This window comes from Antechinus flavipes, chromosome 3, assembly GCF_016432865.1.
Source record: "Antechinus flavipes isolate AdamAnt ecotype Samford, QLD, Australia chromosome 3, AdamAnt_v2, whole genome shotgun sequence".
NCBI classification, from domain to species: Eukaryota; Metazoa; Chordata; class Mammalia; order Dasyuromorphia; family Dasyuridae; genus Antechinus; species Antechinus flavipes.
In genome coordinates, this window is record NC_067400.1 from 624638951 (window position 1) to 624655936 (window position 16986).

The following is a 16986-nucleotide window of genomic DNA, read 5'->3' on the forward strand; positions in this document are numbered from 1 at the left end:
TGTCGCTAGTTTTGGAAGCATCGCGAGACGAGGCATTGCTAAGCGACCGCCACCGGGGCGGTCTTCTTTAGCGAGTACCCGCCCCGCTCAAACATGGCGACCGGAGAGTTATGCTGTCACCCAGCAACCGCCTGCGTGAGCGGCCGTACCTCCCAGCCATTGGCTCCTTGGGCCCAGCCTCCGCTTAGCCCGCCCCGCACCAACATGGCCGCCACGCCTGCGTCATCAGCGGCGCGCCATGAGCGGCGCCGCCTCGTCGAGGGTGCGGTGAGGGCGGCCGCGGCTACCGGAGGCGGGGAACGAGGCGGCGGCGGCGGAGGCAGCCGAGCGGGGCTCGGGATGGTGCCCGGGGCCGAGGGTCCGGCCCGCGCCGGAGGCCTTGTGGCCGACGTGGTCTTCGTCATCGAGGGCACGGCCAACCTGGGACCCTACTTCGAGGGGCTGCGGAAGCACTACTTGCTGCCGGCCATCGAGTGCGTGCGCGCGTGCGTGCGCGACCCCGCCCGGGCACCTGGCCCCCTCCTCCCCGCGTGCCAGGGACCCCTGACCCTTGACCCCGATCCCTCCCTCCTGCAGCCCCGGCTCTGCTTATTTCTCTTTTTGCTCCCCAGGTACTTCAATGGGGGCCCCCCGGCAGAGACCGATTTTGGAGGAGACGTGAGAAAGGGACCCTAGCGGGGGAGGGGAGGGAGAACTCGGGGTGGGGCCCGGGAAGGGTTTGTTGGGATTGGAGGCCCGACAGGACAAGAGTTCTTGTCCTCACTCCCCTCTCTCCCCATCCTCCATCCCCCTTTTCTTGGTGGGGCCAAGGTGGGAGTGAGGTAGCCTGGGGGGGGAGGGGGGAGCAGGGCTTGGGGCAGCCTCCCTGGGGGGGGGGCAGGGCTTGGGGCAGCCTGGGGGGGGAGGGGGAGGAGCAGGGCTTGGGGCAGCCTCCCTGGGGGGGGAGGGGGGAGCAGGGCTTGGGGCAGCCTCCCTGGGGGGGGGGGCAGGGCTTGGGGAGCCTGCCCCGGGGAGGCTAGCGGGGCACCTGCTGCCTGCCTGCCTCTCCACAGTACGGGGGCACCCAGTACAGCCTGGTGGTTTTTAACACCGTGGATTGCGCCCCCGAGTCCTACGTCCAGTGCCACGCGCCCACCAGCAGCGCCTACGAGTTTGTCACGTGGCTGGACGGCATCCAGTGAGTGCCAGGCCGGGCCCGGGGGCGGGGGGGGGGGGGGGTGTTGGAGGCTGGGCCGCCCATTCTGGCTCCTCTTCGGCCGCAGATTCATGGGAGGGGGCGGCGAGAGCTGCAGCCTCATCGCGGAGGGGCTGAGCACGGCCCTGCAGCTCTTCGATGACTTCAAGAAGATGCGGGAGCAGATGTGAGTTGGGCTGCGGGGGCTGAGGGGGGCCTGGCTCCCAGCGGTCCCCGGCTGAACCGCTTCCCCCCCTCAGCGGCCAGACCCACCGGGTCTGCCTCCTCATCTGCAACTCGCCCCCGTACCTGCTGCCGGCCGTGGAGAGCACCACCTACTCGGGCTACACCACCGAGAGCCTCGTGCAGAAGATCGGGGAGGTCAGCCTCGGGCCCACCGGGGGCGGGGGCGACCCCGGGGCTCCCGGACCCCGGCTGAAGGCCTCCTCCGCCCCACAGCGCGGCATCCACTTCTCCATCGTGTCCCCCCGGAAGCTGCCGGCCCTGCGGCTCCTGTTTGAGAAGGCCGCGCCCCCCGCGATGCTGGAGACGCAGCCGGCCGACGTGAGCCAGGACCCGCGGCACATGGTGCTGGTGCGAGGCCTCGTGCTGCCCGGTGAGGGCCGAGGCCCGGGGGGGGGGGGGGGGGGGGCCTTGCTGACCAGGGACGCAGGATGAGGGGCTGGGGGCTTGGGGGGGCGGGGCAGGGCTCAGTGGTGGCTCAGCTTGGGCTCAGGGGGGAGTTCGGGGCCAGGACGATGGCTGGCTCGGGGCCGGACGGAGCACCCAGTGCTGGGCCCCTCACCCGGCTTCCCGCCCGCGGCCCTGACCCGCGTCTTGGCCCTTCTGGCCTCTGTCTTTCTCCGCTTTCTCCCGTGGCCGCCGGGCCCCTCCCAGTCGGCGGAGGCTCTGGCCCAGGCCCGCTGCAGCCCAAGCAGCCCACCCCGCTGCCTCCGGCGCCACCCCCCGGGGCCTCCCTCTCTGCAGCCCCCCCCCAGCCACTGCCTCCCGTGTCCCAGCCTTACCAGGTACGGTCTTCTCGTCTCATCCTGCCTCGCGCTGGCCTCTGGTCCCCTGGGAAACGGGGGTCTGGAGGAAGGGGGAGCCCGGGGCTGGCGGCCGCCCCCAGGGCTGTTTGATCCCCCTTCCAGGTGCCCAGCAACCTCAGCGCTGCCCAGGTGGCTGCTCAAAACGCCGTGGAGGCCGCCAAGAACCAGAAGGCCGGGCTGGGCCCCCGCTGTGAGTGTCGCGGGGGGCTCCGTGGGCAGGGGCGGGGGCCGGGGGACCTTCGGCCCCAGCTTCTGCAGCTCGTCTCCTCTCCCGGCAGTCTCCCCCATCAACCCTCTGCAGGCGGCAGCGCCCGGAGTGGGGCCCCCCTTCAGCCAGGCCCCGGCCGCCGCGCTCCCTCCCGGGCCCCCTGGGGCTCCCAAGCTGCCTCCGGCCTCGCAGTCCAGCCTGGGGGCAGCGGTTGCCCCTGGGCCCGGGTTGGCCCCTCCTGCCCAGCCGGGAGGGCCCTCCATGGTAAGTGGGACCCCCCCCCAGCACCGCGTGGCGTCCTGTTGGGCCCCCTCCTCGACCTCTCCCCGCGGGGGCCTCCCCTCCCCCCTCAGTCTCTCTCTCTCCTGCGCACAGGCCGGCGGCGTGGCTGCCCCGGGGGTGAGCGGCCCCAACCCCGCGCAGCTGGGGGGGCCGCCCCTGGGGGCGGGGCAGCAGTCGGTCACCAACAAGGTGCTGGCCTGGAGCGGCGTGCTCGAGTGGCAGGAGGTAGGGGGCGCGGGCGAGGGCGGGGGAGCGGTGGGGGCGCGGCGGGCGAGGGGGCCCCGGTGACGCCCCCTCCCCCTCCCAGAAGCCCAAACCGGCCTCGGTGGACGCCAACACGAAGCTGACTCGGTCCCTGCCGTGCCAGGTCTACGTTAACCAGGGAGAGAACCTGTGAGTGGGGGGGGGGGGGGTCGGGGGGGCCTCGGCCGAGCCTGTGTCCGGGTTTGTTTAAGGAGAGCCTGGCCCCGAGCCCGGAGACGCTGGCTCCCAGATGGGGGCGCCGAGGTTCTCCGTGTGCTGCTCTTGCAGGAAGACCGAGCAGTGGCCGCAGAAGCTGATCATGCAGCTGATCCCGCAGCAGCTGCTGGTGAGTCTCGGGCCGGCCCCGCCCCCTTGGTGCCCCCCCCCCCCCCCCATCCCCACCAGCCCCCATCGGGCCTGGCCCTGTCCTTTCCCCACAGACCACACTGGGCCCCCTCTTCCGGAACTCGAGGATGGTGCAGTTCCATTTCACCAACAAGGACCTGGAGTCTCTCAAAGGCCTTTACCGGATCATGGGCAACGGCTTTGTGAGTAGGCCGGCTGGGGTGGGACTCCCAGGGCGCAGTGGGGGTGCCTGTGACCCTCCCCCGGCACAGTTGGGGTGCCTGTGACCCCCCTGGACGCAGTGGGGGTGCCTGTGACCCTCCCCCGGCACAGTGGGGGTACCTGTGACCCCTTGGGTGCAGGGGGGGTACCTGTGACCCCCCTTGGGTGCAGTGGGGGTGCCTGTGACCCCCCCCCAGGCGCAGTGGGGGTGCCTGTGACCCCTCCCCGGGCGAAGTGGGGGTGCCTGTGACCCCCCCCCAGGCGCAGTGGGGGTGCCTGTGACCCCCCCCAGGCGCAGTGGGGGTGCCTGTGACCCCTTGGGTGCAGGGGGGGTACCTGTGACCCCCCCGGGCGCAGTGGGGGTGCCTGTGACCCCTCCCCGGACCCAGTGGGGGCAGGGTCACTGAGCCCCCCGCCCCCCCAGGCCGGCTGCGTGCACTTCCACCACACGGCGCCCTGCGAGGTGCGCGTCCTCATGCTCCTGTACTCGTCCAAGAAGAAGATCTTCATGGGGCTGATCCCCAACGACCAGAGCGGCTTCGTCAACGGCATCCGCCAGGTCATCACCAACCACAAGCAGGTGCAGCAGCAGAAGCTGGAGCAGTTGCAGCAGCAGCAGCCGCCGCCGCAGCCGCGGGGGGTGAGCGTGGGGGGCCGGGGGCGCGTCGGGGCTCGGCCTGTGGGGGGGGCTCGCTGGGAGGCCGGGCTACTGATGCTTTTTCTTCTCCCCACAGATGGGGGGACCCCAAGCCCCCCCTGGACTGGGCCCCCTTCTGGAGGAGCAGCAGCGGCCCCCCCAAAGCCTGGTGAGGCTGAAGTCAGGGTGGGGGTGACTCTGGGTCCCCCTTTCCAGTGTGGAATGGGGCTCCACTTGCCCCCCCTCACCTTTCTTCCATCCCCCTGCAGCTCCAGCTCCGCCAGCCGCAGCCGCAACCCCCCGGCGGGGTAGGAGTCGGGGTGACCGGGACAGGTGGACAGCCTCAGCCGCCCCCAGGCCCTGCCCAGCCCCCCCCAGGGGGGCCCCCGCCCGGAGCACCCCCTCCCGGGGCCCCCCCTCCCGGGTCTCTCCTGCGGCCCCAGAACCCTGGTGCCAACCCCCAGCTGCGGAGCCTCCTGCTGAACCCGCCGCCCCCGCCACCAGTGAGGGGGCACTAGAGGGGAAAGGGGGGGATTGGGGGGGTCTGGGCCCAGGGCAGTGGTCCGGGGAAGCTCTCGGGGCCTCCCGTCTCCTCCCCCGCCACCAGTGAGGGACGCTAGAGGGGCAGGGAGGGCCCAGTGGGGCAGGGGGAGGCCCCGAGCGCAGGGCAGTGGTCCCGGGGAGCACTCAGGGCCTCCTCTGTCTCCCCAGGCCGGGGGGCCGCCGCAGGCCTCCCTCCACCACCTGCAGCCTCCAGGAGCTCCGACCCTGCTGCCGCCCCCACACCAGGGCTTGGGCCAGCCCCCCTTGGGCCCTCCCTTGTTGCACGCCCCCCCTGCTCAGCCTTGGCCCGGACAGCTGCCCCCACGGGCCCCTCTGCCAGGTGGGAAGCCGAGCTTGCTGGGAGTCGGGTCTGGGGCGGGAGAAGCCGGCCCAGGGGAGCTGGAGGCTGACGTGCCCGTCCTCCTCTGTTCAGGTCAGATGCTCCTGAGCGGAGGCCCCAGGGGTCCGGTGCCTCAGCCCGGGCTGCAGCCCCCCAGCGTCATGGAGGAGGACATCCTGATGGATCTCATCTGACGTTGCCCCCCGCCCCAATAAAGCTTCCTTCCCCCGGCCTCGGGCCGGGCGCACTCGGACCGCGTGTCGGCCTGCTCTCTGGGAGACGTCCCGCGGGGGGAGGGGCAGCAGTCGGGAGGTGCCGTGAAAATAGCTTTTATTGGGGAGGGGGCGGGGGCGGGGCCTCAGCCCTCGGAGAACTGGCGGTAGAGGGCCTCGTGCTGGGGGTCGGAGAAGCGGGGGCGGAAGGGGATCTCCAGAATCTGCGAGAAGCCCTCGGCCAGGGAGGGCGCCACGAACTGCTTCCTGCAGGGGAGGTTTGGGGTCAGGGGGCGCCGAGGCTTCCCCGCGGCCCCCTCGGCCCCCACTCACCTGTAGCTGAACATGACCATGTCCGACACTGCCGGGTGCGGGGACCCCGTCATCTCTCGGAACTGGGGGGAGAAGTCACAGGGTCACGAGGTCAGGTCGGGGGGGAGGCCGGGGTCCCGCCCGCAGGTCCCCGCCCCTCCTCACCCGGTTGTTGTGTCGGGCCAGGTCCAGCGAAGCCGAGAAGTGGAAGCATCTGCAGGGGACCCCGGCCTCCTTGGCACACGAGATATACCTGGCAGGACGGTGGGGGGTGAGGGCTCCTGCGCCCCCCCTTCTGCCCCCCAACTCCTTACCCCCCCTCGCTACCTGGCCCGGCTGGCGGGGTCGGGGTTGGTGTTGTCCACCACGGCGCGGCCCCCGGCCTTGAGGGCCTCGGTGCACACGGCCACGCATTTCTGCCAAGAGCCCAGCGTGTCCTAGGGAAGCAGGGAGAGGCCTGAGCCGGGGCCACGCCCACTTGGCGGCTGGCGCGCGCCCGGCCCCCCACGTACCCGGTTTGCGTAGACGTAGCCTGCCGCCACCAGGTGTTCCTGGAGAAACGTGGACTTCCCGGCTGTGGGGGGGATGGGCGGAGAAGTCAGGGGGGCGCGTCTGGGGAAGGGGGCGGGGGGGACAGGAGTCAAAGGCCGCCTCACCTGCGGGGAAACCGACGGCGACGACGATCTCGGGGCCGGGGCCCACGAGAGGCCCAGCGGGGGGCAGGCACAGCGGCCCCGTGGGGCTCAGACTTCTCTGCGGGAAATCGGGGGGAGGGATGAGGCCGGGCCCCCAAGAGGCGGGCCATCTCCCACCCAGAGCCCCCCCAAACCTCACCGGGTCAAAGTCTGGGAGGGTGAAGCGGGACGGGGTCCAGTCCAAGAAAAACTCTTCCGGAGTCAAGAACCGCAGGCCGAGGTTCAGAGCAAACTGAGGGGGACAGGGAGGTCAGTGCGCAGGCCCCCCCAGCCGGAGGCGGGGGCAGGGGCAGCAAGCCTTACCAGCCGGTCCCCACAAGAGAAGTCCTTCTTGCGGCCCGGAGCCCAGTTGGCCGGCCGGCCGGCGGCGTCTGAAAAGGAAGCGGCGTCAGTGCCCGGCCCTGCCTCGCGCCCGGCGTGCCCCCCAGGGCTCCCGACCTTACCTCCCACGTAGAAGCTGTCAGCCACGGAGACGGGGACCCCCTCGTTGGCCTGAGAGAGAGAGAGCAGGAAGAGGCTGGGGGCGGTGGCAAGGGGCCAGGACCCCCGTGATGGGGCCGGCCCGCTCCACCCTCCGGCCCCACAGGCAGCCCCGGGCACCTGCTGGCACATGTGCTCCCACATGCCCGTCGCCGGCTTCCGGTAAACGCCCGAGCCCGTGGCCACCAGCACCTGGGGGGGAAGAGAGGCGCGTGGGCTGGTGTGGAGGCCCCGGCCGCCCCCGGCCCCTCTGCCTGACACCCACCTGGAAAGGGGCCCCCAGGGCCTCCAGGACGGTCTCCATCTTGCTCTGGAACACCTGGGGCTGGAGCCGCCCTCGCCCGATGCCCATTTGGTTGGTGAAGACGACAAGCTGCAGAGGAAGGCGAGCGGGGGTCGTCGCCAGGGCCCCGGCCCGGCCCCCAGGCCCCCCCACGCCTCCCACCGGGTACCTTGTAACCATCAGCCTCCAGCTCCTGAAGCCGCTTTGGGATCCCCGGGAACAGGATCCTGGTGGAAAGAAAAGGGAGGAAATGCCCCGGGGAGGCTCCCCCCTGCCCGGGCCCCCCAGACCCAGCTGTCCTACCTCCAGTCCTCGGGGCTGGTGGGGAAGACCTTGCCCGAGCGGGTGGTGATGAGGGTCCCGTCCAGATCGAAGGCGGCCACCTGGAGGGCACGGGCACCTCGGGTCAGACGTGCTGGGGCGCGGACAGAGGGTCCCCGAGACCCGTGGGGCAGGGGCTCACCTTCTCTCGGGCCCGGACCCCTGGGGCCGTGAACACTAGCAAGGGTCCGAGCTTCTGCCAGCCTTCGGGGCCTCGGGGCCGCTTCTTGCGGGGCTCTGATGGGGTTTCCTGGGGCGGGCTGGGCTGGGGGGGCTCCGAGGTCCTGAGCAGGGTCAGCGGGTGCTGACCATTCACCAGCAGCAGCGTCTCCCCGACAGCCAGCTGGGCCTGGGAGCCGGGGCTCAGCCTGGTGCTCCCCGCAGTGGAGGGGTTCGTGCCCCGCTGGGTGCAGAGGGGGTCCCTTAAAGTCAGGCCCGCCCTCCACTGATGGGAGGGGCTCCCGATGGTCAGGCCCCACCCCCATTTTGCTGGGGGGGGCTGAGGATTCCGAAGGCAGGACCCGCCCCCCACTGCTGCCAACCTGCCAGGGGGAGACCCAGTGATCCGTCCCTCTACCCTCCGACGCCGTTACCTGCGTCACCATCACGACTTCAGACGTGGGGTCCACGCACACTTCCACTGTGGTGGGGAGGGGAAGATAAGGTCCCGCCCGCGTGGTGCCTGGGCCACGCCCCACCCCCATCCCCGCCCTTCCCACCTTGGTTGCGCGAGCACTTCCGATCGGTGACACGAGTCAGTGGACCCCGACCCAACACGAGACTGCGGCCCGCGGGGGGCAAAGGGATGGGGGGCGGCCCTCCAGGCGGGCTGTGCAGCCACAGGGTGGGCTCCGGCGTAGCCATACCCACTTCCCCCGAGTTATACCGGCGCCGGAACCACTGCCGGAAGTCCCGCCTGCCCAGCCAGAGCGGCCCGGAAGAGGCTCGTTTCAATTCGACCCGCCCCCCCTTTCCTTTGGCGAGTGAGGCCGCACCCACTCCTGGTCCCTTCCCCCCAACCAGCCCTTTCCCCAAGAGTCAAGGCTACTGTTAACGTCAAACTCTTTATTCGCAGGCGTTCCCCCTGCCCGTTCCCACCCTCATACGGGCGGGCGGTGCCCTTTAAGGCACGTGTAGGAATGAAGGCTTAGCAAGCCCCCGAGCGAGGGGGTGGCTGAACAGCTAAACCCTTCCCAGGAACAGGCCAATGGGGGAGTGGGTAGCGTCATCGGATATGCAATCGGGCCATCCCTGAGGTGGCGGGACCGGGACAGGGAGGCTGTAGTGTTAAGTAGGGGCTTCCCCGTAGTACGGTCTTTTTTCCCCCGTAAAGAGGAGCCACCGGCAGTTCAGGCGTTGATTGGATCCTCCCAAAAGGAAGAGGAAGGACCGAAAGATCTAAGGCTGCGATTGGCCCAGGAAAACACCTAGGCCAAGCGAGGAGCTGATTGGATGCCCCCACACCCTCTCTCCTAAAAGAATGCTCCAAGAAGGGAGCCTGGGATTGGCCAGGGCCTGTCGAGGAGCGGAATTGAGGAAATTCCGGGAGCTGATTGGATGCTTCCATTAGCCTCCCCAACACAGGGAGAAGAGCCAGAAAAAAACGGATTCCGGGAGGGAGGGGCAGCGAACGGATCCAGGATTGGCCAGACCTGGGCGTACCGGGGGCGGTGCCAAAGGGCAGAGCCCGCCCGGCGCAAGGTCGAGGTGTGGGGAAGAGGGAGGAAAGAAGGGTAGAGGGGGAGGGGCGGCGCTGGCAGCCCCCCTCCCCTCAGTATTTCCGCTTCAGCTTCTGAAAGTCGCTGGTGTTGAGGCGGGGCCGGGGCAGGTCTCCGAACACCTGGGAGCCTTCGGCCTCGCGCAGGACCAGCGCCTGCATGCTGGCCGCGATGCGCTCCAAGTCCGGGGAAGAAGGCTGCGGGCAAGGGGCAGCTGGTCAGCTCGGCGCCCGGCCTATCCCCGCGGACCGCCACTCCCACTCCCACCCCCACCCCCGGCCGGCAGCCTAATTTCCCTCCCTTCCCCCCACCCTGAACCATCAGTTCATTCCCCACTTCCCCCTCCCCCCCCACAATACAAGGCCAGCAGCCTCATTCCTCATCCCAGCCCCCGCCTCCCCGCCGGCAGCCTGGGCCCCTCCCCCGCCGGCCCTGCCCCCGCTCACCGGCCCGTTTTCCTCGTCCGAGGACCTGGTCTCGTTTCTCTTATCTTTGAAGCCCCAGACGGGCACAGACACGGGCAGGGACTTGGCATACTGCTGGGGGGCCTGGCTGACGCAGGGCAGGGGCCCGGCGGGCGCCTCCTCGCTCAGGCTGCCGTCGTCGGTGCTCTCGGGGTCGGACTCACAGAAGGGGGGCAGGTCTTCGTGGGCAGTGTCTTCATCCATGACGAACAGGCCTGGGGGTGGGGAGGAATAGGATTGAGTGGGCTGCCCCTGGCTCCCCTTCCCCATTGCTCCCCGGGCCTCTAAGTCCAAGTCCCGTCTGTCCCCTGGGGCTGAAGGCAAGCCGCCAGCCTGGGGGGGGGAGGGAGAGGGGGGAATTTCCCTCACCTCCATTATCTCCCAGGCCCAGCCTGCTCCCCGACGTCTCAGTCTCCGTCTCCTCCTCCTCGTTGCCGTCTTCCCTGTCCTCATCCTTCTTGTCTTCGGGCTTCCGAGGATGGGGCGAGCTCCTTGGGCTAGGGGGCCGGGGCTCTGGGGCAGGCGGTGGTGGCGCCGGGGGCCTGGCCGCGGCCGCCCGATGAGCTTGAGCTATGTCGTGTAAGCAGCGTCGGGCAGCTTCGGCCAAGGCACCCCGGCCATGGGCGGCGTAGGCACAGGGGCCGGGCCGCGGTGGGGGCGGGGGTGCAGCTGTCAGCAGTACCAGCTCCGTACCCGTGTGTGCCCGAAACCGCTCGGCTGCCCCCACCACGGCTTCCCATAGCTCCTCGGGGCGCCCGGATGCCATCCACGCCCTGGGGGAAGATAAGGGGTGACCAGAATAGAACCCGTGGGGGCCGGTCTGGCACTTGGGAACCTCCCTCGACATACAAACACCTTAACAAAGAAGCAAGGGGACTGTTAAAGCCCGGAGGGGCCGTTGGGTCCAATGAGCTCTAACAGAAAAGGCTCCGAAGGCCCAGAGGGGCCCCTGGCGGGGCTGTTACCCTGTCACTAGCGAGGCGCCGACAAGTCCCCGGGCGAGGCAGCCACGGGGGCAGCGGTACGAGGCTAGAAGCTCTAGGGCCGTTGTCATCGCATGCCTGAGGGCAGCACTTTGGGGGCAGAGAGGTAATCCGGGAAGAGGGGAAAAGCGATAGACTCTGCAACTGCATCCGGGGTTCCCCTAAGAGAGGACCCCCTGCGCACCTGCCACAAGCTCCCCCAGTTTGGCCATGGAGCAGTTGTTCAGCTCCGCCCTACACGTGGGAAAACAGGAAGTCCAGCCCTTTTGTAGGCGGAGCAGGGAGTCCCGAGGTAACACGGGCAGCCCAACCAGGTCTGGAGAGGAAAGAGCCAATCATTCTCCCCCCGACTCCTAAAGAAGCAAAAGGGATGTCCCGCCTCCCGGGGCGGAGAAAGGCTAATGTCGACCGCAGCCTTTGGGAGGAGAAAAGGCTAAGCCGGAAGTTCCGCCCTTGCGTGGGAGGGGGGAACCCCATTAGCCGGACCCCCAACCCCCCCACTATTATCCTGGTACAGAGTACAGGCTTGGCTCTGGGGAGGTTCTGGGGCGAGCGCGGGATCTAGGCCCCACCCCCCCTCGCGAGGCTGTCTGCACCCTCCGCTCGCTTACCTCGGCCGGGCTCCCGTCTCCCTGCCTCCCTCCCCTCCAGCCTTCGTTCCTCCCCAGGAGTCCGCGCCGCCGCTGCTCACGTGCCTGCGGCCAGCATGGCGGGCCTGACGCCCTCACAAGGCATGGCGGCTTCGGCGTCACTTCCGCCCGGCGCCAGCCTCTCCGATGACGCTCTGCATTCTACCCTCGTTCTGCAAGGAGGTTCCCACCCGGCTTGCCCTCAACCATCATGGCGGCCCCCGGCTTCACGCCCCGCCCCTGCCCGATATCCATGGCGTTTCCGTCACAGACATTCTCGCTGAGGACGACCGCTCCGCCCTAGGCCCGCGAGCACGGTCGGGTACAATCACGTTCTCGCTCTGGGGACCCGCAACGCCGCGGCCGCTGCCTTTCTCTGGGTGACTACCGCTGTTTCCCTTTCTCCCCCCGCTTCCTGGCATGGAAGTGGTGTGCCCCGCACTAACATGGCCCTCACAGCGCAGCGCAGCGCAGCTCAGCTCGCTTCCTAGAACGACGGCAGCACGGCTACGACAGCCCTAAAAATCGGGGTGGAAAAGGCGGGGCACGCACAGAGAAAAAGCTTGGCAACTCCACTTTGTTTACTTCTTTCTGGGAGCCCACGTGACGCGCCAGCGCCCAGCCCACTCCCGGCCCCGCCCTCCATAGCGTCTGCGCAGAGCGTCTGGGTCCCTCTCCTCCTCTTCCTCCTCGATTATTGGTTTGATCCACTGGTGGATGAGGGAAAGAAGCGGGCCATTTTACTCCGCTGGAGGGGAGGTCCTCCTCGCCGGATGTGACGTTAGAGTTTATCTTCGGAGGTGGCGCGAGCTCGGGGAGTGGCCTCGGCCCCAGCTGCAACTATGGAGGAGGCTGGCTACCGGGTAAGTGTTGACGGAGAACCTAAGCGGCCTTCGGCCTAACCCTTCCCTTCCTCCTTTCGGAATCTGGATCCTGCCCTTCTCTGACCCTTTCTCACTACTTTCCTGGCTCCCGATCTCTTAGCTCATGCGATTCCCTCGGGCCCGAAACCTGGGTAAAGTGCGTCCACTTCTCTGTTTTTTTGGGCGCATGCGCTTCCACTCAGGTACCACTTTCTGGCGGAACCGCTTCCTCGCCCCTGGCTGTGCGCATGCGGGCCTCTGGTCCCCGGGTGCTCGCCTTTCCCCCTCCCTCCCTCCGCCCCACCCATCCCGGTTTCTGTGCCCCGACGCTAGAGTCCTGAGCTCCACCTCCGCCCGTAGGTAGTGTTCGAGAAGGGCGGGGTGTTCCTGCACACGAGCGCCAGGGGGCGGCACCAGGACCCGGGCTCCCTCATCGCCGGCGTGCTGCGCCTGCTCGAGAAAGTGAGTCCCAGGAGGTGGGCGTGGCTTCGGTCATGGGGGTGGGCTCTGGGCGGGACGGGGGCGACCCGATCCTTGGTCTCTTCTTGTCCTTCCACCGCTCCAGGACAACGACGTCATCCTGCACTGGGCCCCCGTGGAAGAGGCCGGAGACTCCTCCCACGTGGTCTTCTCCAGGAAGGTGGGCCCCTCCCCCTTGCCCACGATGTGTATTGCCCCCACGTTTCCTGGGGCGGGCTTAGGTCCTGTCATCCCAGGCCGAGTCCCAGGGCTTCCGCTCTCAGCTCCTCCCGTCTCTGAGGTGCCTTTAAGGTCATCCCCGAGCCTGAGTCCTTCCCACTCCAGAGCACGCGTTGGGGTCCCCCAGCCCGGGACGGACGCGATCTCCACTTTCCCGGCGGTTAGGGCTCCCTTGTAGACTTAGCTCTTTCTGTCTCGGGACAGAAATTGGGGGTTCTCATGCCCAGAATCCACATAGTCCCCTGCATTCAGATCTCCCGTTTCCCCAGGGCCCGTTTTGGGGTTTCTCTGTGGACTTAGGTCCCTTGTGTTTCACGGCACATTTGGGTCTCATGTTTAGGACCCCACGCCCTTGCCATGTGCCAACTCAGGCCAGGCAGTCGCCCTTGGGGGGCTCGGCCTGGGCAGATCCGGCCTCAGGAGGGGCGCTCGGTGACCAGTGCATGCTTTGGCTTCCAGGTTCCCCCCCCCCCCCACCTGTCAAACATTGTAGGGTCAGACCCCCTCGGCCCAGAAACGCCGGGGCAGGCGCAGGAGCCCGGGTCCCACTGTTTCGTTTTTACCCCAGGAGCCTGGTGGCGGGGACCCCTGCCCCTCAGAGGAAGAGCCGACCTTTGACCCTGGCTATGAGCCCGACTGGGCTGTGATCAGCACCGTGCGCTCGCGGCCCCGGCCCCCCGAGTCTGCCTCAGGTACGGCCGTGGGTCCCACTCAGCAAGACCCAGAGAGCGGGACAGCCAGGATGAGGGCCAGAGGCCCAAACTCCAGGTGGATGGGGCCGAGGGGAGGGGGTGGAAAGGAAGCTGGAGAGACCCCCAGGTGGGGTGGGGACCCTAGGAGAGGTGCTTCAGGCTGGGAGCGGAGGAGAGGAAGGTGGGGGGAGGGGGTAGCCTCAGTCTGGGCAGTGAAGAAAGGGGCCACCGTGTGAGCGGAAGCTGGCCAAGCATAGGTACGGAGGAGACCGGGGTGAGAGCCACCTGTGCCCGGGGAGCCTGGGGACACCCCTCTGTGTGCCCCGAGTCCTGCAGCCTCTTGCTCCCCCTCCAGCCACAGGATCCAGCAGCACCCGGGGTCCCTGGGCCTTCTCGGTGAGCCTGGGCGAGCTGAAGTCCATCCGGCGTTCCAAGCCGGGCCTGGGCTGGGCCTACCTGGTGCTGGTGACCCAGGCGGGCGGCTCCTTGCCGGCCCTGCACTTCCACCGCGGGGGCACCCGGGCCCTGCTGCGCGTCCTCAGCCGCTACCTGCTGCTGGCCAGGTCAGTGTGGTTGGCTGCCCCTCCCCCGTCTCCCTGCCCCTCCCCTCCCCCTCCCCCTCTCTGCTCTCCCTCCCCCTCTCTGCCCCCTCCCCCTCCCTTCCCTCCCCCTCTCTGCCCCCTCCCCCTCCCTTCCCTCCCCCTCTCTGCCCCCTCCCCTCCCTGCTGCCCCTCCCCTCACCCTCTCTGCTCTCCCTCTGCCTCCCAGCTCCCCCCAGGACTCCCGCCTCTACCTCGTCTTCCCCCACGACTCCTCCGCGCTCTCCAACTCCTTCCATCACCTGCAGCTCTTTGATGATGACAGTTCCAATGTGGTGTCTGTGAGTGGGCTGGGGGAGGGGTGTGGGAGTGGGGGTGGGGAGAGCCCAGGAAGGGGGGCTGTTGCGGGAGCCACCCCGGAACCTCGTGCTTTCGTCCTCCCCTCAGCGTTTCCTCCAGGACCCTTACGCAGCCACCTTTGGAGGTTTCTCACGAGTGACCAATTTTTTCCGGGGAGCCCTTCAGCCTCCCCCCGACGGGCCCCCCCCGAGCCGTCCCGAGGTCTCTGAGGACGAGGAGCCGGAGCCCGGCTTCGAGGTCATCTCCTGCGTGAGTGCTCGGAGGGCGAAGGTCGCAGCACGGACCGTGGTCTTGGAGGGGAGCTGGGGGGGCACGGCTGCTAATCCCCCTCTCTCCCCCCCGTGGGGTCGGCGCAGGTGGAGCTGGGGCCCCGGCCCGTGGTGTCCCGGGGTCAGCCCGTGACGGAGGAAACGTGGGCCAGACACGTGGGCCCAGACGGGCGCCTTCGAGACGTCGGGGAGCTGAAGGCTCAGATCTTCTCTGGGGTGAGTGGGGCGGGGTAACCCGGGGGAGGGGGGGTGGGGAGGGGCCTGGGGGTGACCGCTCTGTCTCCTCAGGGCCTGTGCCCCTCCTTGAGGAGAGAGGCCTGGAAGTTTCTCCTGGGTTACCTGAGCTGGGAGGGCTCGGCCGAGGAGCACAAGATCCACGTGCGGAGGAAAACGTGAGTGAGGGTCGTCCCCCCCATCCCCCCCACGCTGCTCCGGGCCTGGGCCTGGTGGGGCTGCCGGCGAGGGGTCGGGCCGGTCCTGCTGCGGGTCTGAGGCTGACCCCCTTCCCTCCCCCCCGGATTCAGGGACGAGTATTTCCGGATGAAGCTGCAGTGGAAGTCGGTGAGCCCCGAGCAGGAGAGAAGGAACTCGCTCCTCCATGGCTACCGCAGCCTCATCGGTCAGTGCGGGCCGGGGCCGGGCTGGGGGCCGGGCTGGGATTGGGGGGTTGGGACCCGGGACCAGGATTCGGGGGGAGGGAAGTTGAGGCTGGGATTGGGGGGGGACCGGGGCCAGGGCCTGACCCTCCCCCTTCCCGCAGAGCGCGACGTGAGCCGCACCGACCGCAGCAACAAGTTCTACGAGGGGCCGGGGAACCCGGGCCTGGGTCTGCTCAACGACATCCTCCTCACCTACTGCATGTACCACTTCGATCTGGGTAGGCGTGGGCCGGGCAGGCGGCCGCCGGGCTTCGGCCACGGCGCTGGCGGGGCTGACCTCCGGCCTCCCGTCCGCCCCAGGTTACGTGCAGGGCATGAGCGATCTCCTGTCCCCCATCCTCTACGTCACGCAGAACGAGGTGGACGCCTTCTGGTGCTTCTGCGGCTTCATGGAGCTCGTGGTGAGGGGGGGGCTTCCCGGGCCCTGGGGGGGGGGGCATGGCGGCCCATGTCGCGGCCTCGGGGCCCTCACACGCTCCTCCTCGCCTCCAGCACGGGAACTTCGAGGAGAGCCAGGAGACAATGAAGCGCCAGCTCGGGCAGCTCCTGCTGCTGCTGCGGGTGCTGGACCCCCCCCTCTGCGACTTCCTGGGTAACAGTTTGTTCGGGGCCCGGGTCCTGGGCTGGAGCGCGGCCGGCCGGGCTCCCCGGATGGAGCACTATCCCCCGGCGCCCCCGCTTTGCCCCCTTGCCGTTCCCGCGCGCTCCCGCGGCCCTTCCCTCGGCCACAGCTGTCGGCCGCCGCCCTGGGTGGTCGGGGGACCCTCCCGGGCCGCCCCGAGAGAAACGCTCCGGGGGGAGCCGGACCCCAAGCTCAAGCGCCCTCGTCCCCTCCCCCAACAGACTCCCAGGACTCGGGCTCCCTCTGCTTCTGTTTCCGCTGGCTGCTCATCTGGTTCAAGCGCGAATTCCCCTTCCCCGACGTCCTCCGTCTGTGGGAGGTGAGCGGGGGCCGGCGCGGGGGAGGGAAGGGCCCGGGGAGTCGGGGCCCCGCTGAGCCGCCCTGTCCCCGAGCAGGTGCTCTGGACCGGGCTCCCGGGCCCCAACCTGCACTTGCTGGTGGCCTGCGCCATCCTCGACATGGAGAGGGACGCCCTCATGCTCTCCGGCTTTGGCTCCAACGAGATCCTCAAGGTGAGTTCTCCCAGCCCCCTCCCCCCTCGCAGCCTCGGGGGCGTCCGCCCCGCTGAGGCCGCGCCACACGCTCTCCCCGCAGCACATTAACGAGCTGACCATGAAGCTGAGCGTGGAGGACGTCCTGACCCGCGCCCAGGCCTTGTACCTGCAGCTGACGGCCTGTCCGGTGAGACCCCGCCCCGCCCCCGCCCCGAGACCGCGCTCCCCCCTCACCACCACCCCCGCCCTCACTCTGGCCTCTCCCCGCAGGAGCTGCCCCCCAACGTGCAGGAGATCCTGGGCCTGAGCCGGGCCCCAGCTTCCGGCCCCGGCAGCCCCTCCCCCTCAGGCTCCCCGCTGCCCCTGTCACCCTCGCCGGCCCCCGAGGCCCCGTCCTCCGTCTCCGGGGGGCCCTCGCCCACTCCCCAGCCCGACAGCAGCCTGGAGATCCTGCCTGAGGACTCGGGGCCGGAGCCCTGAGGGTCCCACCCCCTCCCCCTCACACACCAGCACACGCACTTTACCCCTCCCCCCCTCATGCCCACCACCAAAGCTCTGCCCCTTCTTCTCAGACCCCCACCCTGGGGCGACCCGGTGCGGCTGGGAGCGCGCCTCCTCTCTGCCCATTAAACAGGGTCACTTTGATGCC

The 16986-nt window shown here is 69.2% G+C and overlaps 4 protein-coding genes across 7 annotated transcripts; 2 read left to right on the plus strand and 2 right to left on the minus strand.

The window, feature by feature from the left end:
* The first annotated feature begins 263 nt into the window (after positions 1–263).
* On the plus strand, positions 264–5296 carry MED25 (mediator complex subunit 25). 2 transcript variants are annotated; one of them, XM_051989837.1, is made up of 18 exons: positions 264–473; positions 612–657; positions 1053–1177; positions 1263–1361; positions 1435–1555; positions 1634–1790; positions 2072–2202; positions 2326–2413; positions 2502–2695; positions 2807–2938; positions 3021–3106; positions 3245–3302; positions 3397–3504; positions 3948–4163; positions 4258–4329; positions 4430–4468; positions 4872–5043; positions 5137–5296. In XM_051989837.1, the coding sequence occupies exons 1-18, from the start codon at positions 340–342 to the stop codon at positions 5235–5237; spliced, it is 2079 nt and encodes a 692-aa protein (XP_051845797.1). In that variant the 5' UTR covers positions 264–339; the 3' UTR covers positions 5238–5296. The 2 variants fall into 2 exon arrangements, with proteins under 2 accessions (XP_051845797.1, XP_051845796.1); XM_051989836.1 differs by having other exon boundaries at positions 269–473; positions 4430–4663.
* Positions 5297–5356: 60 nt separating this feature from the next.
* Positions 5357–8245, minus strand: PNKP (polynucleotide kinase 3'-phosphatase). Its single transcript, XM_051989842.1, has 16 exons — positions 8066–8245; positions 7940–7986; positions 7489–7749; positions 7329–7408; positions 7195–7252; positions 7008–7115; positions 6863–6934; positions 6706–6754; positions 6566–6633; positions 6402–6494; positions 6224–6320; positions 6080–6141; positions 5895–6004; positions 5733–5820; positions 5589–5650; positions 5357–5522 (listed from the first exon to the last, which is right to left on the minus strand). The coding sequence occupies exons 1-16, from the start codon at positions 8208–8210 to the stop codon at positions 5402–5404; spliced, it is 1521 nt and encodes a 506-aa protein (XP_051845802.1). The 5' UTR covers positions 8211–8245; the 3' UTR covers positions 5357–5401.
* Positions 8246–8396: 151 nt separating this feature from the next.
* On the minus strand, positions 8397–11233 carry AKT1S1 (AKT1 substrate 1). Of its 3 annotated transcripts, none has more exons than XM_051989843.1 (4): positions 11123–11233; positions 9898–10301; positions 9511–9743; positions 8397–9261 (listed from the first exon to the last, which is right to left on the minus strand). In XM_051989843.1, exons 2-4 carry the CDS (start codon positions 10292–10294, stop codon positions 9118–9120), a joined length of 774 nt encoding a protein of 257 aa, XP_051845803.1. In that variant the 5' UTR covers positions 10295–10301; positions 11123–11233; the 3' UTR covers positions 8397–9117. The 3 variants fall into 3 exon arrangements, with proteins under 3 accessions (XP_051845803.1, XP_051845805.1, XP_051845804.1); XM_051989845.1 differs by lacking the exon at positions 11123–11233 and adding an exon at positions 10696–10822; XM_051989844.1 differs by lacking the exon at positions 11123–11233 and having other exon boundaries at positions 9898–10823.
* A 173-nt stretch (positions 11234–11406) lies between these two features.
* Positions 11407–16982, plus strand: TBC1D17 (TBC1 domain family member 17). Its single transcript, XM_051989838.1, has 17 exons — positions 11407–12003; positions 12364–12465; positions 12569–12643; positions 13271–13394; positions 13750–13957; positions 14163–14274; positions 14381–14542; positions 14650–14778; positions 14851–14954; positions 15087–15181; positions 15323–15439; positions 15522–15622; positions 15714–15813; positions 16065–16162; positions 16239–16355; positions 16438–16524; positions 16608–16982. The coding sequence occupies exons 1-17, from the start codon at positions 11983–11985 to the stop codon at positions 16815–16817; spliced, it is 1962 nt and encodes a 653-aa protein (XP_051845798.1). The 5' UTR covers positions 11407–11982; the 3' UTR covers positions 16818–16982.
* The last annotated feature ends 4 nt before the right edge of the window (positions 16983–16986 follow it).

What these genes read in the sequence shown, in the direction of transcription:
- AKT1S1 (XM_051989844.1), bottom strand. Translation starts at nt 10,375, where the DNA reads ATGTCGAGGGAGGTTCCCAAGTGCCAGACCGGCCCCCACGGGTTCTAT. An exon ending in GGGCCTGGGAGATAATGGAG is followed by an intron (nt 9,744 to 9,897) that starts GTGAGGGAAATT and finishes CCCCACCCCCAG; the next exon opens with GCCTGTTCGTCATGGATGAA. An exon ending in CGGACGAGGAAAACGGGCCG is followed by an intron (nt 9,262 to 9,510) that starts GTGAGCGGGGGC and finishes CCTTGCCCGCAG; the next exon opens with CCTTCTTCCCCGGACTTGGA.
- PNKP (XM_051989842.1), bottom strand. Translation starts at nt 8,210, where the DNA reads ATGGCTACGCCGGAGCCCACCCTGTGGCTGCACAGCCCGCCTGGAGGG. An exon ending in TCTCTTGTGGGGACCGGCTG is followed by an intron (nt 6,495 to 6,565) that starts GTAAGGCTTGCT and finishes TGTCCCCCTCAG; the next exon opens with TTTGCTCTGAACCTCGGCCT. An exon ending in ATGGTCATGTTCAGCTACAG is followed by an intron (nt 5,523 to 5,588) that starts GTGAGTGGGGGC and finishes CCTCCCCTGCAG; the next exon opens with GAAGCAGTTCGTGGCGCCCT.
- MED25 (XM_051989836.1), top strand. Translation starts at nt 340, where the DNA reads ATGGTGCCCGGGGCCGAGGGTCCGGCCCGCGCCGGAGGCCTTGTGGCC. An exon ending in AGACCGATTTTGGAGGAGAC is followed by an intron (nt 658 to 1,052) that starts GTGAGAAAGGGA and finishes GCCTCTCCACAG; the next exon opens with TACGGGGGCACCCAGTACAG. An exon ending in AGCCGGGAGGGCCCTCCATG is followed by an intron (nt 2,696 to 2,806) that starts GTAAGTGGGACC and finishes TCCTGCGCACAG; the next exon opens with GCCGGCGGCGTGGCTGCCCC.
- TBC1D17 (XM_051989838.1), top strand. Translation starts at nt 11,983, where the DNA reads ATGGAGGAGGCTGGCTACCGG. An exon ending in CGCTACCTGCTGCTGGCCAG is followed by an intron (nt 13,958 to 14,162) that starts GTCAGTGTGGTT and finishes TCTGCCTCCCAG; the next exon opens with CTCCCCCCAGGACTCCCGCC. An exon ending in GCTCCAACGAGATCCTCAAG is followed by an intron (nt 16,356 to 16,437) that starts GTGAGTTCTCCC and finishes CTCTCCCCGCAG; the next exon opens with CACATTAACGAGCTGACCAT.